Here is a 15130-nt window from a genome sequence, read left to right on the forward strand (position 1 = left end):
GACACTACAACGCCCCTTTAAGAATATATTGTCTTGATTCAGAAAACTCTTGCAACTAAAATCAGAAAGAAAACTTTGCAAATTAATGTAATGTGTGCACAGCAACCAATCATCAAACGTCTAAATGACGGGATCAGCAACCTGCAGCGCTCCAGTTTTCCGTCTGCAGTAGCGTTGTAGTTCCAGCAGCTGGTGGAAGGAGGCGCTAATCCTGGCTCTGCTTCATTTACTCACTGCCTCCAGCTGTTGGCCGGACCTGTCAGACCCACCACTAGAGGGAGCCCACTGCAGAGTTTTTTTTTACAGCTCCAGTTGTGTTTTAACACTAAGTGTATACATCGACAGGCAGCGAGCGCCCCCTGGTGGCAGCTGTATATAAATCAGCATCTACAGGCATAGAGCGCCCCCTATAGTGGTGGTTGCATATAAATCATCTGTCAGATCTGGGCAAAGTGCAGTCTGTGGGCTGTCTCTGTCCGGCTCGTGCGTGCCGCACGGTGCCCACCGGCCCGCTTGCTGTCTCCATCTGTGCTGACTGTGTTGGTGGAAGAGGAGCTTCTGGATCCTTCCTTCCACCAATCCGCGTGGGAAACAGCTGATGCGATGACGTCTGTGTACCGCAGAGCGCTGGGGAATGGGACCGAGGGGAGTATATGGTGTTTTTTTTTTTTTTTCACGTGTATGGGATGTTTGGGTGGGCAGGGAGAGGATATGGGGGTGACATGCAGTGTATATGGGGAGGCTGTTGGGGGGGCTCATGCGCTATACAGAAGGGGCTGTACTCGGGTTGAAATGATATATATGGGGATGTCAGCATACTTAATTCTGCTCAATATTAAGTGATAAATATAATCAATAATATAATTTATATTGAGCAGAATTAATTATGGCCTGTTGGTTGGGCCCTTCACAACAGTCAGAAGGGTCTCATGTGGCCCCTCGTGGAAAATTGCCCACCCCTGACATATTTGCATCTACATGAATCAAGCTCCCCCTAATGGCGACTGAATATAAATCGGCATCTACTGTATATGGAGCGAACTCCCCCTAGTGGCGGCTGTATATAAATTGTGTGCATCAAGCTCGCCCTAGTGGTGGATGTATATAAATCTGTGCTGCTCAAAAAAAATAAATGGAACACTAAAATACCACATCCTAGATATCTATCAATGAAATATTCCAGTTGCAAATTTTTATTCATTGCATAGTGGAATGTGTTCAGAACAATAAAGCATAATTATCAATGTAAATCAAAATGAAAATCCCAGGACTGGATTTGGAATGATACTCAAAATCAAAGTGGAAAATCAAATTGCAGGCTGATCCAACTTCAGTGGAAATGCCTCATGACAAGGAAAAGATGCTCAGTAGTGTGTGTGGCCTCCATGTGCCTGTATGACCTCCCTACTGTAAAATGCCTGGGCATGCTCCTGATGAGGCGGCAGATGGTCGGTCTCCTGAGGGATCTCTTCCCAGACCTGGACTAAAGCATCCGCCAACTCCTGGACAATCTGTGGTGCAACGTGACATTGGTGGATGGAGCGAGACATGATGTCCCTGATATGCTCAATTGGATTCAGGTCTGGGGAACGGGCGGGCCAGTCCACAGCTACAATGCCGTCATCTTGCAGGAACTGCTGACACACTCCAGCTTCGTGAGGTCTGGCATTGTCCAGCATTAGGAGGAAACCAGGGCCAAGCGCACCAGCATGTGGTCTCACAAGGGGTCTGAGGATCTCATCTTGGTACCTAATGGAAGCCTGGTGAGCACATGGAGGGCAGTGCAGCCCGCCAAAGAAATGCCACCCCACACCATTACTGATCCACCACCAAACCGGTCATGCTGAAGGATGTTGCCGGCAGCAGATGACTCTCACGGCGTCTCCAGACTCTGTCACATCTGACACATGAGCTCAGTGTGAACCTGAGCATAGAGCACCAATGGCGAATTTGCCAATCCTGGTGTTCTGTGGCAAATGCCAAGCATCCTGCACGGTGTTCGGCTGTGAGCACAACCCCCATCTGTGGACGTCAGGCCCTCAGACCATCCTCATGGAGTCTGTTTCTAACCGTTTGTGCAGACACATGCACATTTGTGGCCTACTGAAGGTCATTTTGCAGGGCTCTGGCAGTGCTGCTCCTGTTCCTCGCACAAAGGCTGAGATAGCGGTCCTGCTGCTGGGTTGTTGCCCTCCTACGGCCCTCTCCATGTCTCCTGGTGTACTGGCCTGTCTCCTGGTAGCACCTCCAGCCTCTCAACACTACGCTGACAGACACAGCAAACCTTCTTGCCACACATTGATGTGCCATCCTGGATGAGCTGCACTACCTGAGCCACTTGTGTGGGTTGTAGAGTCCGTCTCATGCTACCACTGGTGTGAAAGCACAACCAACATTCAAAAGTGACCAAAACATCAGGCAGAAAGCATTGGTACTGAGATGTGGTCTGTGGTCCCCACCTGCAGAACCACTCCTTTAGGGCTCATACTCACTTGCAAGAGACTCGCATGATTCTTGTGCGTGTCTCTCGCATGAAAACCTGGCACTGCCACCGACACTCGGACCGGAGCGTGCGGCTGCATAGAAATACATGTAGCAGCACGCTCCGGTCCCAGTGCCGACGGCAATGCCAGGTTTTCATGCGAGAGACACGCACAAGAATCATGTGAGTCTCTTGCAAGTGAGTATGAGCCCTGATTGAGGGTGTCTTGATAATTGCCAATAATTTCCATCTGTTGTCTATTCCATTTGCACAACAGCATGTGAAATTGATTGTCAATCAGTGTTGCTTCCAAAGTGGACGGTTTGATTTCACAGAAGTTTGATTTACTTGGAGTTAGATTCTGTTGTTTAAGTGTTCCCTTTATTTTTTTGAGCAGTGTAGATGCTGAGAGCTCCCTCTAGTGGCAGCTGGCTATAGATCAGCATCTACAAGTATCAAGTTCCCCCTAGTGGCGGCAGCATATAAATCAGCATCTACATGCATCAAGCTCCCCTCTAGGGGCCAGCTTTATATAAAATCTACATACTGTGAGCTGTAAGCAGCATATGGCCTAATTTAAAATTGGATTAACAAAGAATAAAAACCTTTGAACACAGGAAGTGTTATGCAAACAAGAAGTGTCCCCAGACAGTATGGCACCCTCCACACATGGTATGATGACCCTACCACAGCATGAGTCTCCAGCTGATGTCCCCACACAGCCTTCCATACAGTACAACGGCCACATAAAGTCCTCCCTATAGAAAACCGGGGCCCGGCCTTGCCTTCCTTATAGTCTAGTGGCCCCCACATTTTTTTTTTTTTTTTTTTTTATAAACACCAATGCCCGTTCCCCCGCTTCTCCAGTCTCTTTAGAAGCTTCTGCACATCTCTGTATAGTGGGTGCATTGGAATGACAACACGCTCTCTGCTCCGAGACGTCAGAGGCAGAATGATGCGAGAGGGAGCGTCACCTACCATCATTGCATTCAACTGTATGGGCATCTTTGACGCCAATATAAAGTGCGATGCAGGGAGGGCGATCCGCCTGGTACTGCGGGCCAAATGTACTCTGCGGGTCAGAATTTGACATACGAGATCTACGTGTAGCGAGCTCCCAAACAGCATATGTGTGCAGTGAGCTCCCCCTAGAGCTGAATGCATAAAAACCACTTCACAAAAGATGGTAAAATTTATACACAGCTGCCACTAGGGGGAGCAATCTACACGCAGACGCCGATTTATACACAAATTGTAAGATCTACATGCAGCGAGTGAGCTCCCCTAGTGGCAGCTGTATATCAAGCACCATCTACATGCAGCGAGTGAGCGTCTCACTAGCGGCAACTGTAGATCAAGCACCATCTACATACGAGTAAGCTCCCCTTAGTGGCAGCTGTATATCAAGCACCAGCTACAGGCAGCAAGAGAGCTCCCCCTAGTGGCGACTGTATGTCAAGCACCAGCTATAGGCAGCAAGTGAGCTCCCCCTAGCGGCGACTGTAGATCAAGCACCATCTACATGCGAGTAAGCTCCCCTTAGTGGCGGCTGTATATCAAGCACCAGCTACAGGCAGCAAGAGAGCTCCCCCTAGTGGCGACTGTATGTCAAGCACCAGCTATAGGCAGCAAGTGAGCTCCCCCTAGCGGCGACTGTAGATCAAGCACCATCTACAGACAGCAAGTGAGCTCCCCCTAGTGGCGGCTGTATATCAAGCACCATCTACATGCAGCGATTGAGCGCCCCCTAGCGGCGACTGTATATCAAGCACCATCTACAGACAGCAAGTGAGCTCCCCCTAGTGGCGGCTGTATATCAAGCACCATCTACATGCAGCGATTGAGCGCCCCCTAGCGGCGACTGTAGATAAGCACCATCTACATGCGATTAAGCTCCCCTTAGTGGCGGCTGTATATCAAGCACCAGCTACAGGCAGCAAGTGAGCTCCCCCTAGTGGAGGCTGTGTATCAAGCACCATCTACATGCAGCGAGTGAGCTCCCCCTAGTGGCGGCTGTGTAGCCAAAAATTCTATTATTCAAGGTTTACAAAGCTCAGGATTTTGAGCAGTTGATAGAGAGTTGGTTGACAACTTATTGTCCCCACAGCATGTTTGCCGCGGTCTTACGATTTGTGTACACCCCCCCCACAATAGCCGATACACGACTGGGATTGTCCTGCTCCCACTTACATGCTTCACTTCACAGAGAGACTAACTATTCTTTATTTTAATAAAAAACATTTTATATCTAAACAAAAAAGCTAAACAAAAAAAAAAAAAAAAATAATATGCAATAAAATAAGATTACATCCTAAACAGAAAAATAAAATCCATGTAAATTGGATAAATTCTTCAAAAGAATCTTGTCAAAGACAAAGGTTAGCGATCCTCCTACTCGCGGCAAGATAACCTGTGGCTCCATGCTGCCGTCCAGTGCCACGCTGGGACTAGTAGTTCCTTCCAGAGCCAGACGTTACCAGCGCTTACACCCTCCCCCAATCTCTCGATCTGCCCCGTGTTACAAATCCTAGTAGCTTCACAGAAAAGCGGTACCAAAAATTATCCTCGGAAATGGAAGGCAAAAAACTGCGTACAAAAATAGATCTAATGGTCACAAACGGGGGGGGGGGGGGGGTTGTTGGGGTAGTTGATTAACCCCTCGAATGCTGCAGGGGTCCATAACTCACAGTTGTGTACAAACAAGCAGTCCTCGGCCCGGAGATCACATTCACATTTGCCGCCAAGCAGGGATGACCGGGGAATAGTGGGCGCCGTGGCCATGCCTCGATATCGAGCGAGCGGGGTTATTGCTGGGTTAGGAGAGGGGGACGTTTCTGAACTTTACACAACTTTTTTTGCTTATTTTGTGCAAGATGCGGACTGCGATATAGAGCAAGTCCATAAAAAAAAAAAAAAAAAAAAAAAAAACCCCTCTGGCGTGTCACATGACGGCAATTATCAGCAATGAAGAAAAAAAATGGATTCCAGGCTGCTGTAATACTAAAACATCATATAGTCTTTAGTGGTCCGTGGCTCAAGAGACAGGTGTGGGGGAGGGGGACCCGTCCCAAACAATTCTGGAATCATGAAGAAAATATTTGGACGTATGGAATGAGGCACAAGGCGGTGATCATCCACCGATGCAAAAAGGCAACTTGATGGAGCCGGATATTGGGGGCTCACCAGTGCAGGAGGCGGGGGAGCTGGTGTCATCAGGATGAGGCTTTGAGAAAAAAGGTCCAATGGAGAAGCAGCCGTGAAGACGGATGTAAACCAGGTTGGAAAGACCCTGGAAAAGAAAGATGGGGGATGAACAGGTTTTTTTTCGTTTTTTTTTTTTTTAAAAACCTACAAATCCATTTCTTATACTCAGGCAATTCCACGTCTGCTATGGAGCCCTGAACGGCGCCTTCTCCCCGCCGGAGCCCTGAACGGCGCGCCTTCTCCCCGCCGCGGAGCCCTGAACGGCGCACCTTCTCCCCGCCGCGGAGCCCTGAACGGCGCACCTTCTCCCCGCCGCGGAGCCCTGAACGGCGCACCTTCTCCCCGCCGCGGAGCCCTGAACGGCGCACCTTCTCCCCGCCGCGGAGCCCTGAACGGCACCTTCTCCCCGCCGCGGAGCCCTGAACGGCGCCTCCTCCCCGCCGCGGAGCCCCAGATTATTGATTAGCTGGTCTGACACACACAAGATAATCAAGAGGAGCAGGGATGTCGGCAGGGAGGCGGCGCACATGGTTCCTGCACAAACTATAACCGAGCCCATCACATTATGACATGTGGGCACCAAGGGGCAAGAACTACTGGCACCGACCTCACTTGATCAGGATCTCTGGGGGCCGCGTCTCATCAGTCGAATTCTTCATGTTTTTCTCTGACTCCTCATTGGATCTAAAAGAGAAACGTTGCAGCGTTAAGCCTCAGGAGTATACAGGGTGAGAACAAACGCTTGTAGCGAGCAAGGAGCCCCCCCAGACAGAGAGACAGGCCAATAACGAGTGACATGAGGGAGTCGGACCCCTAGGGCCAGAAGTGTATCCTATAGGAGTAGCACAGTGCCACTCTTGTAGCCGTGGTGGTGTCGGGTATTGCAGATCGCCTACGATGACTATTGAGGATACTCACCCCAGCAGGTCTCTCACATCCTCCACTGTAATGTCCCCAGTTGTGTCCAAAGTGGTGTCTGTGCTGTTTAAGGGCGAGTCCAGAGGCGAGGGAGATAACATGCTGTGCTCACAGGAATTCGCTATAAAAAATTTAAAAAATAAAATTCAACCACACAAATATGAGTACAAAGTTTGCATGGAGCTAAATTGATGGTATGAAGACAGGCCGGGATCACACTCACCTTCAGATACGAGCGGGGTGCTGTCTGACTCACGCGGAACGTGCGTGCCGTTGGCTTGGGTGTTTTTGGGGGATAAGGTTTCCTTATTACTGGAAGAAGTCAATAAGCAGATAAGCTTTCCAAGACCAAGAATAATGACTTTGTGCCCCCCCCCCAGGGTCAACAAATGGGACCCCCAGATCCTTACCCGATATACAAAGGATCGTGGGGACGATCAAATTCCACCAAGCACAGCGGCTCTGTGATATTCTTGGCACTGAGAGAAAAACGCTCAAATTCGGAGGGAGAGATCAGATAAAATCCTAAGAGGGGGAATTAAAATAAATAAAAATCCATGATGGCCAATACTCTGGCGATCCCACCGCTTCCCCTGTATCAGAAGACCTCCGCAATGTCTGACCTTGGCCGTACTTTGTGAATACGCAGGACGCAATCCCGCTAATGTCCTCCTTGCGGATGCAGTCGTAGCGCACCTGTGGCCGCAGACCGGGCACACTGAAGATGTGGATGTCGCCCAGGTTGGTCAGACACGTCAGGCAGTTCTCGGAGTAATCCTCAGATGCAGAGCTGGTGAAGCTGGACAGAGCCACCTTACGCACCCGGCAACCTTCATGCGCCGTCAGCTTGAACTTAGTTTTGGCACTGACTTTGGGCAAAGTAAAGACCTGGAGAAAATAAAAGGCAGAGATAAGGATCAATGCCAGGCGGCTGCTGTGTAAAGCCCGGCGTCTTCTCTAAGTGATCTAGACTGACCTTAAACTGTTCTTCGGAAGCGATGAGCACAGAATGCGTCCCCTGCATGTCAGGAGCTTTCGCCAAGTCACGCGAAACCTCAAAGGGCTCTGGGAGAGGGTTTCCACGCCCGTCCAGAACCGCGATGGAAACAACTGGCGCTCGATGCATGAGTTGGATCTCTTTCCCAAGTATGGCTTCTGCAGAGCGGTCCGAGAACTTCTCCCGAGAAGGGACCTCCAGCGCGTAAGCAAAAACTGAGCCAGAGTTAGTGCCAGCCCACATTGTGGGGCCGTGGTGGACGGCTAAAGAAGAAGATGAAGAGTCACCAACCAAACTGTACATGGGGGCAGTATTATAGTAGTTATATTCTTGTACATAGGAGCAGTATTATAGTAGTTATATTCTTGTACATAGGGGGCAGTATTATAGTAATGTTCTTGTACATAGGAGCAGTATTATAGTAGCTATATTCTTGTACATAGTGGCAGTATTATAGTAGTTATATTCTTGTACATAGGAGGCAGTATTATACAGTCATGGCCAAAAGTTTTGAGAATGACAAAAATATATTTTCACATGATCTGCTGGCCTCTGTTTTTTATGTGTGTTTGTCAGATGTTTTTATCACATACAGAAATATAATTGCAATCATATTATGAGTAACAAAAGGTTATATTGACAGTTAGAATGAGTTAATGCAGCAAGTCAATATTTGCAGTGTTGACCCTTCTTCTTCAGGACCTCAGCAATTCTCCCTGGCATGCTCTCAATCAACTTCTGGATCAAATCCTGACTGATAGCGGTCCATTCCTGCAAAATTATATTCTTGCAGGAATATAATGTTTTGTTCCCCGAGCCATTTAGTTATCACCTTTGCTTTATGGCAAGGTGCTCCATCATGTTGAAAAAGGCATTGTTGATCGCCAAACTGCTCTTGGACGGTTGGGAGAAGTTGCTCTCGGAGGACATTCTGGTACCATTCTTTATTCATGGCTGTGTTTTTAGGCAAGACAGAGAGAGCCCATTCCCTTGGCTGAGAAGCCACCCCACACATGAATGGTTTCAGGATGCTTGACAGTTGGCATGAGACAAGACTGGTGGTAGCACTCACCTGGTCTTCTCCGAATAAGCCGTTTTCCAGATGTCCCAAACAATCGAAAAGGGGATTCATCAGAGAAAATGACTTTACCCCAGTCCTCAGCAGTCCACTCCCTGTACCTATTGCAGAATATCAGTCTGTCCATGATGTTTTTCCTGGAGAGAAGTGGCTTCTTTGCTGCCCTCCTTGAGACCAGGCCTTGCTCCAAGAGTCTCCGCCTCACAGTGCATGCAGATGCACTCACACCTGCCTGCTGCCATTCCTGAGCAAGCTCTGCACTGCAGGTAGCCCGATCCCGCAGCTGAAACACTTTTAAGAGACGGTCCTGGCGCTTGCTGGTCTCTCTTGGGCGCCCTGGAGCCTTTTTGGCAACAAGGGAACCTCTCTCCTTGAAGTTCTTGATGATGCGATAGATTGTTGACTGAGGTGCAATCTTTCTAGCTGCGATACTCTTCCCTGTTAAGCCATTTTTGTGCAGTGCAATGATGACTGCACGTGTTTCTTTAGAGATAACCATGGTTAACAGAAGAGAAACAATGATGCCAAGCACCAGCCTCTTTTTTAAAGTGGCCAGTGGTGTCATTCTTACTTAATCATGACAGATTGATCTCCAGCCCTGTCCTCATCAACACCCACACCTGTGTTAATGGAGCAATCACTGAAACGATGTTAGCTGGTCCTTTTAAGGCAGGGCTGCAATGATGTTGAAATGTGTTTTGGGGGATAAAGTTCATTTTCTAGGCAAATATTGACTTTGCAAGTAATTGCTGTTAAGCTGATCACTCTTTATAACATTCTGGAGTATATGCAAATTGCCATTAGAAAAAATGAAGCAGTAAAATTTGTAAAAATTAATATTTGTGTCATTCTCTAAACTTTTTGCCATGACTGTAGTAGCTGTATTCTTGTACATAGAAGCAGTATTATAGTAGTTATATTCTTGTACATAGGAGCAGTATTATAGTAGTTATATTCTTGTACATAGGAGACAGTATTATAGTAGTTATATTCTTGTACATAGGAGACAGTATTATAGTAGTTATATTCTTGTACATAGGAGACAGTATTATAGTAGTTATATTCTTGTACATAGGAGACAGTATTATAGTAGTTATATTCTTGTACATAGGAGACAGTATTATAGTAGTTATATTCTTGTACATAGGAGACAGTATTATAGTAGTTATATTCTTGTACATAGGAGACAGTATTATAGTAGTTATATTCTTGTACATAGGAGACAGTATTATAGTAGTTATATTCTTGTACATAGGAGCAGTATTATAGTAGTTATATTCTTGTACATAGGGGACAGTATTATAGTAGTTATATTCTTGTACATAGGGGACAGTATTATAGTAGTTATATTCTTGTACATAGGGGACAGTATTATAGTAGTTATATTCTTGTACATAGGGGCAGTATTATAGTAGTTATATTCTTGTACATAGGAGACAGTATTAGAGTAGTTATATTCTTGTACATAGGGGGCAGTATTATAGTAGTTATATTCTTGTACATAGGAGCAGTATTATAGTAGTTATATTCTTGTACATAGGGGACAGTATTATAGTAGTTATATTCTTGTACATAGGAGCAGTATTATAGTAGTTATATTCTTGTACATAGGAGACAGTATTATAGTAGTTATATTCTTGTACATAGGGGGCAGTATTATAGTAGTTATATTCTTGTACATAGGAGCAGTATTATAGTAGTTCTATTCTTGTACATAGGAGACAGTATTATAGTAGTTATATTCTTGTACATAGGGGGCAGTATTATAGTAGTTCTATTCTTGTACATAGGAGCAGTATTATAGTAGTTCTATTCTTGTACATAGGGGGCAGTGTTATAGTAGATCTCTGAGAATGATGCTCACCGTCCCGCAAAAAGGTGTCAGCAAAATACAAGCAGCGCACCACGCCAGAAAGAGAGTCATCTGCAGATCGCGGCTCAATCCTTCTCTGCACGGGCGCTATGTCTAGGTCATGGGGACCCGGCTGCTCTGCTAAGTGTGCATTGGCTTCTTGGAGCTGAAAAGCAAACCAGGTAAGTCGGTCGGGGTCTTGAGTGGTCACATGTACCAGATGCTGTCATCAGTCACATACCCTGCTGTTGGGGTTGGCGGGGTTCAGCCTCTTCTTCCCAGATACTCGGCTCTTCCTGATTCTTCTGAATGACTGTCGGAGAGACTTCTTCAGAGACTTGACCCGGGACAGGGGTCCCTCCATGGCCAGGGAGTCATTGGGGTGTAACGTGCACCTGTAGAGACATCATTCAATATTAGCCGCTCCAGGAGCCATTTATACCCAGACGGGAGCCCCCCCATCCTCATCTCCAGGGATTGGCACAGACAAAACAAGTAATCCTGGCAGGATCCATTACACCGCCGCACTGCAACCGCTAACAAACTGCTCTCAAGTTTAAACAACCTTCAACCATAAACCACTTAATGTATCAAAACATGAGCCATCTCTACGTTCCCAGGACCAACACTGGCACAGAGACAGTGTGGTGCATTATTAAGGAGGACGGGCGGCAGCCGCTGCGTGTGAGAGGGCGAGACCACCGTATCGGCTACGCATCAGTCATCAGCTTGTAAGTAAACCAGGTCGCGCCTAAAATAATGACCATGATCAGTCATTCACCATCCGATTCTATAGGGGGGGGGGGGGGGGGGGGAACGGTTACCTGGCCAGGACAGGACTCCTCCGGTGATAGTCGAAGGCCCCAAATCCATGGCTGGTGCCGAAAGCCACCAGATTCCATTCTGAATGCAAGGAGACAGCAGTGACGGCTGCAGGCGGCATACACTGCACCAACAAGGTAGTCTGGAAGCCAGGTGGGAAAAACAAGGAGCCGTTTCTAGGCGTCAACCTATCGTGCCCCTTCCAGGTGAAGCCCTCTCTGTCTTGTAGGAGGTCGACGGTGGCCACGCTGACCAGGTGATCGGATTTATCATCATTCAGATCCATGACGAGAACCTTGAAGAGAAGATGCCGTCAAACAAAAATTACCCTCCATCTGCATCTAGACCAGATCACGGCCCTTAGAGGGTCCTATAAGATGGCTCATAGTCCTCCCCGCTTAGTGACGGTGGCATTACCTGGCCTGCGGTACCCGCCACCACCAGCTTGCTGCTGTACTTGCAGAGAGCAATCTTCTGGATGCCCAGCCGTGGGTCATCACTGTATGGGTCAAAGCAGCCCACCTGGGGGGGGGGGGGGGGGGAGAAAAAAAAAAAAAAATAAAATACAGTGGAGCGAGATGTAAGGCTAGTTTCACACTAGCGTTTATGAGCGCAGCGACGGCCTGCGCACGGCCGCCGCTAAGCCCCGCCCCCTGCCGCGCCCCCGCCGATAGCTCCGCCCACCAGCGCATGCGCCCCCTATCTTTATCACAGGGGGCGCAGGCCGTGCGCAGTATGCGTTTGGCAGCGCATGCTCCTTTTTGACGGTGCGCCGACGCAACCAAACTGCAGCAGGTTGCGTTTGGCGCAGGTCGGCGCACCATCAAAAAGGACGCATGCGCCGCCAAACGCATACTGCGCACAGCCTGCGCCCCCTGTGATAAAGATAGGGGACGCAGGGCGCATGCAGCGTCATGCGCCGGTGGGCGGAGCTACCGGCGGGGCGCGGTGCTTAGCGGCGGCCGTGCGCAGGCCATCGCTGCGCTCAAACGCTAGTGTGAAACTAGCCTTACAGACTCGTATATACTATAGCTAAAACTCAAAAAAGAATTGCAATTGTATTTTCCGTCTGCAGAGGGCACGGTCGCTACAGGTGGTGGATTGTCAGGACATTTGGGGTGTGGGGGTGCGGAATGGTCTTTGTAAATCCCTCACTGTTCCTATGACAGCAGCTTGGAATCAGCTTTGGGTGTGAGTGGAGAAGAAAATGGCTCAAAAAGTAGAAAAAAAAAAAAAAAAAAAAAAAACTAAAATCAGTACAAGGAAGAAACTTCGAAGTGGTTATGTCAAAGTTGGACTTAGAGGGATGGAGAGCCTCATTTTTCTCAGGGGTTACATTATCTACAGCGCCCCCCGTTGTGTCACGATGCAGATGGATTATGATAGACTAAGTCTGCGGTGCGCACAAATCCAAAACATTACCGCGTCCTCCTCAGAGAGCAGAAGGAGGAGAGGAGTGAATCACAGATGTGAGCAGAACACGCGGCCGGGACGGAACGGAGATCAGGACACGGCACTTGGGGAGAGCTGCGCACCAGATGCTCTGCACACACCCGAGCCAAGAGCAAACACAATCCAGAGACAGGAGAGTCCGGCTGCACCGCCGCCAGCCATGAATGTAACACGTAAACAGCGGAGGGTTCGTTACGTGTATTCATAAAGCAAATTCATTGCAAAACCACAAGTCCCAGCATTCTCTGACAGCGCACAATGCAAGATGTAATACGTTTTGCAACCCCTGACTGTCAAGACATGCTGAGAGTTGCAGTCCTTAGACCATGTGTGTATGCTGGGAGTTGTAGTTTTAGCCACAGGCCTGGTAGCACGCTGGGAGACAAAATCCCAGGGCGGGTACATGGGATTTTTGAGATCTACGATGAAAAAAAAGCAAAATACCAAATTGTGTCACATGGCAACGTAGCATGTGCCAACATGGACGATCTAATGTCTCCATGTGACACCCATCTTCACATCGCACCGTCAGTTTCCGATAAGCCAAATCAAGGCGACAATATAGCAGCATTTTTTGGAAAGCCGCTGTGACTTCTATAATGTCCCACACGTCAGTAAGTCAGAAGGATTTGGGTTGAAATCCCTTTAAATTCGCACCTTGCGGAACGGCGGCCAGTCCTCATCTCCGCTCTGGGTCAAGCTCTCGTTGTGATCACAGTCTGTCTGGAAGATCCCGGCAGTGGAAAGCTTATAGAGCAGCCGCAGAGCGACACCGGAGGCGTCCCAGAAGCGCACGGTGCCATCCTCGTGTCTAGAAGACAAGGGATAATACAAAAATGTAGAAAGCGAAAATGTTGGAGGGGATGCAAGGCAAGGTGCAAATAAGGGGGTCCCCAATAAGCAGATCCGGGATAACAAGAGGCGGCAGGATAAGTCAGCGGCGTGCCCCGCCTGCACTCACTTCTCCCCCGCACATCTGGACTTGTGCTGACCCCCGACTCTACACTCCCAGGGGCGTTGCTCCAGTCGCAGGAGCTGACTTTCCAATGTTCCCATCCAGTTTCTGGCTCAGCTGCTACACAATTGAGGCCCCTGCGAGCCCACACACAAGCCCGCGATCCTCCCCTGCAGCTCCAGATAACACAGGGTGGCCTCCCATCCAGGACGCCGGATTACGAGACCTAACCCAGGATTCCAGCCGCTGTAGTACACAGCGAGACATCCTAAGGGAGCGCACGTGGGGAGTCAGAAAGCAAAAAACTATTTTTTAATATCCCTTCACTAACGCATCTTAAATCCAAATACAACTGGGCCACAAAAATCCCCTCCCCATGGACCAAATTACATCATACACTGAGTGCAACGAAAAACTCGGAATCTCCAACTTCATCTTCCCCGTACCCTGTAAGCAGCAGTCCCCTCTGGGGAGGCTCCTCGGCCAGGCTCTTCCCACCGTCTATGGGCCAGCTCTGGAACAGAAAAGACGCATTTATTAAATATTGGGGAACAGATTCATCCACAAACAAGTAGCAGGAAAAGCCAAAGCATTCTCCCTCCAAAATGGAGGACGACACGGAGAAAGCACCGCACTCACCACAGATGAGAAGTGCGGGTTCTGCTGCTCGCCGGCGAGAATGATCCGCTCCCAAAGCTTCAGTGTGACGTTGGAAATGTGATAGGAGCAGGTGATGGCCGACGAGTGGAGCGGGGCAAGGTAGGGGGCTGGGATGGTGGGCCAACCGGGGGTCTGAAGGTCAATTGTAACCAGCTCTTCCTCCACCAGGACCACCAGGGCTGAGGGGTTGTCATAACCTAGAGACAAGTAGAATAAATGTGAGCAGAAGCTGATAGCATGCTCCTTATCCTTAGGCCGAGCTGTGGATTCTGATAGTTTGACCTTTGTACAAAATTTGGAGCAGAGTTTTCTCCACTCACAACCAAAGCAAAACATTTCTGGTCTATCAAAAAGGGAGGAAATCCCACGGCAATGAGTGTAGAGGATGGGTGAAGGTCTGCCAACCTCTCCGCGGATATTTATGGCAAATCCTATGGATAGTCGAGTGGAGGAGACCCTGGATGTGCCATAAATGTTTCCCCCACATTGGTATCGTACCGTCCTCACTCTTGACTGGCGAGACCGTGAAGAAGTCTATAACGCGAGAGGTGAAGTCCAAGGTCACCAGGTTCTTTCCTTGCATTATGGTGACGCAGTGGCGGTCTCCGTAGCTGGCACGAGGCATGCCGCCGCTGAACATGATGAAGTGATTCCTGCAGCCAAGGAAAAGGAAGCAAGGAAACTATTTCCTATAACATTCTGGTATTAAA

General features: G+C 48.6%; 1 protein-coding gene across 2 annotated transcripts in view; it reads right to left on the reverse strand.

Moving 5' to 3' along the window:
- Positions 1-4681: 4681 nt before the first annotated feature.
- The window catches only part of LLGL1 (LLGL scribble cell polarity complex component 1), a 34506-nt gene continuing 24057 nt past the window's right edge, over positions 4682-15130 (reverse strand). For both annotated transcript variants that reach the window (XM_073558481.1, XM_073558479.1), the window contains exons 9-23: positions 14919-15073; positions 14400-14617; positions 14207-14274; positions 13463-13616; positions 11771-11875; positions 11356-11648; positions 10773-10926; positions 10544-10697; positions 7581-7864; positions 7228-7492; positions 7015-7129; positions 6828-6916; positions 6605-6725; positions 6294-6370; positions 4682-5771 (exon numbers count right to left, since the gene is read on the reverse strand). In XM_073558481.1, the coding sequence (XP_073414582.1) occupies positions 6295-6370; positions 6605-6725; positions 6828-6916; positions 7015-7129; positions 7228-7492; positions 7581-7864; positions 10544-10697; positions 10773-10926; positions 11356-11648; positions 11771-11875; positions 13463-13616; positions 14207-14274; positions 14400-14617; positions 14919-15073 (2251 nt within the window). In that variant the 3' untranslated portion in view covers positions 4682-5771; position 6294. The remainder of the gene's footprint in view (positions 5772-6293; positions 6371-6604; positions 6726-6827; positions 6917-7014; positions 7130-7227; positions 7493-7580; positions 7865-10543; positions 10698-10772; positions 10927-11355; positions 11649-11770; positions 11876-13462; positions 13617-14206; positions 14275-14399; positions 14618-14918; positions 15074-15130) is intronic.

The sequence above is a fragment of the Dendrobates tinctorius genome, unplaced genomic scaffold (genome assembly GCF_039654945.1).
Source record: "Dendrobates tinctorius isolate UK_male_01 unplaced genomic scaffold, ASM3965494v1 ptg000257l, whole genome shotgun sequence".
Lineage (NCBI taxonomy): Eukaryota > Metazoa > Chordata > Amphibia > Anura > Dendrobatidae > Dendrobates > Dendrobates tinctorius.